The following is a 2,326-nucleotide window of genomic DNA, read 5'->3' as shown; positions in this document are numbered from 1 at the left end:
TATAATAAATTTTATACACATTTATAAAAATATATTAATATATATTTTTTTTTTATAATTTATAAAAATATATATTAATATGTGAATAACATATTTATTTACGTTAAAATAAAATTTTTATTTTAAAAACGTAACTTTTTTTTTTAATATGATAGCACTGTTAAGAACAAAAACACAATTAAGACAATGATCCATGAGATATGATGTTAATAACTTTGATAGACCTATGGATCAATGTAGGGATTTTCCTGTTTTCGATACAATTAAACAAAAATTCGAATTTGCTAACCAATGTAGGGAATCTTATATTAAACTTCAGTTGGAATATGGTAAATTAAATATAAGACATTCTGGTTTACAAGATTCTGGTCATGCAAGTCGTGCCGACCAAGCGGTTAAAGAAATGGAAAGTTTAATTGGCCTTATTAACATTGAGTGATATCAATACCAAGACTCTATCGTAGAAGTAGCTATGGCATTCGCAAGTTAATTTGTTACTTCAATTTTTAAATTATATTAAATATAAAAACTATATTTAGTATAAAAAATATAATATAAAAAATATAATATAAAAAATATAATATAGTATTTAATATTTATATAAATATTACATACATGAATAATAAAACTTTATAATGCTTATTTTACTAAATATTCTATTTTATTAAGCAAAAAAAAAAATATGTTTTTAATTTATTTTTTTAAAAATGAGAATATTAAAAAGTCATCCCATTTTAAAAATGGTTAATTCTTACATGATAGATTCACCACAACCATCAAATATAAGTTATTTGTGGAATTTTGGTTCATTATTAGCCTTTTGCTTGGTTATACAAATAGTTACAGGTGTAACACTAGCAATGCATTACAATCCTAGCGTTTTAGAAGCATTCAATTCAGTTGAACATATTATGAGAGATGTTAATAATGGGTGATTAATACGTTATTTACATTCAAACACAGCTTCAGCTTTTTTCTTTTTAGTTTACTTACACATAGGAAGAGGTTTATACTATGGATCTTATAGAGCTCCTAGAACTTTAGTATGAACTATTGGTACTATTATATTTATATTAATGATGGCTACAGCTTTCCTGGGTTATGTTCTTCCGTATGGGCAAATGTCATTATGAGGTGCAACAGTTATTACTAACCTTATGAGTGCTATTCCTTGGGTTGGACAAGATATAGTTGAATTTATTTGAGGTGGTTTAAACATAGATGAACCACACTACGGTGACGTAGTGTTAAAAATCCTGCTTAATGCTGGAACATCTCCCAATTTAGGATTTGCATACGAATTGTTCTTGGTTATTATCTCAATTACATTCGTAAAAATTGCAATGACATGGAGAAAACCAGCAGAGGTGAGAAGTTTGCATACTTTAGAAGCCTCTCAGAGACTACACGCAGGAGATCTCATATACGCTTATTTAGTAGGTTTATTTGAGGGTGATGGATTTTTTTCCATCACTAAAAAAGGTAAATATTTAACGTATGAATTAGGTATTGAATTGTCTATTAGAGACGTACAATTGATATATAAAATTAAAAAAATATTAGGTATAGGTGTTGTAAGTTTTAGAAACAGGAATGGAATAGAAATGGTATCTTTAAGAATTAAAAATAAAAACCATTTGAAAAATATTATAATACCAATGTTCGACAAATATCCTATGTTTTCTAATAAACAATATGATTATTTAAGATTTAGAGACGGATTAATAACAGGTATTATATATTCAGATAATTTGCCTGAATATATTAGAAGTGATGTGAATTTACATTCTGTAGAATTTATCATAAATACACACTATTTTTCTGCTTGATTAGTAGGATTTATAGAAGCTGAAGGTTGTTTCAGTGTATATAAACTGAACAAGAATGAAGATTATTTTGTAGCCAGTTTTGATTTGGCTCAGAAAAATGGACAAGTATTGATAACTGCCATTCGTAAATACCTGTCCTTTACCACTACTGTGTACATGGATAAGACAAATTGTTACAAGCTGAAGGTGTCAAGTGTAAGATCATTGGAAAATGTAATTAAATTCTTAAATAATACACCTGTCAAGCTATTAGGTAACAAAAAATTACAATATTTACTATGATTAAAACAATTACGTACAATACCTAGATATTCAGAAAAAATTAAAATACCTTCAAACTACTAAATAAATCCTAGATATTACCGCATAGCTTTAGTACAGCGTACATGGAAAAATTATAGGAGAGATCAAGATATAGTCCGATCAATAAAGAAATTTATTGGGTGTAGTAAGAGTATTTAATATTTATATTAAATATGGTAACTACCAACACATAT

At 26.7% G+C, this 2,326-nt stretch overlaps 1 protein-coding gene across 1 annotated transcript; it reads left to right on the top strand.

The window, feature by feature from the left end:
• Window positions 1–1,129: 1,129 nt before the first annotated feature.
• K441DRAFT_709842 (LAGLIDADG endonuclease) lies at window positions 1,130–2,218 on the top strand (the record flags this gene model as incomplete). The annotated part of the gene is made up of 4 exons (XM_067653877.1): window positions 1,130–1,142; window positions 1,222–1,495; window positions 1,526–1,731; window positions 1,834–2,218. The coding sequence occupies 4 exons, from the start codon at window positions 1,130–1,132 to the stop codon at window positions 2,109–2,111; spliced, it is 771 nt and encodes a 256-aa protein (XP_067496003.1). The 3' UTR covers window positions 2,112–2,218.
• Between the last annotated feature and the right edge of the window lie 108 nt (window positions 2,219–2,326).

Source organism: Cenococcum geophilum, assembly GCF_001692895.1.
Source record: "Cenococcum geophilum 1.58 unplaced genomic scaffold K441scaffold_185, whole genome shotgun sequence".
Classification (NCBI taxonomy): domain Eukaryota; kingdom Fungi; phylum Ascomycota; class Dothideomycetes; order Gloniales; family Gloniaceae; genus Cenococcum; species Cenococcum geophilum.
The sequence above is the reverse complement of the archived record's forward strand: the minus strand, read 5'-3'. Positions and strand labels throughout refer to the sequence as shown.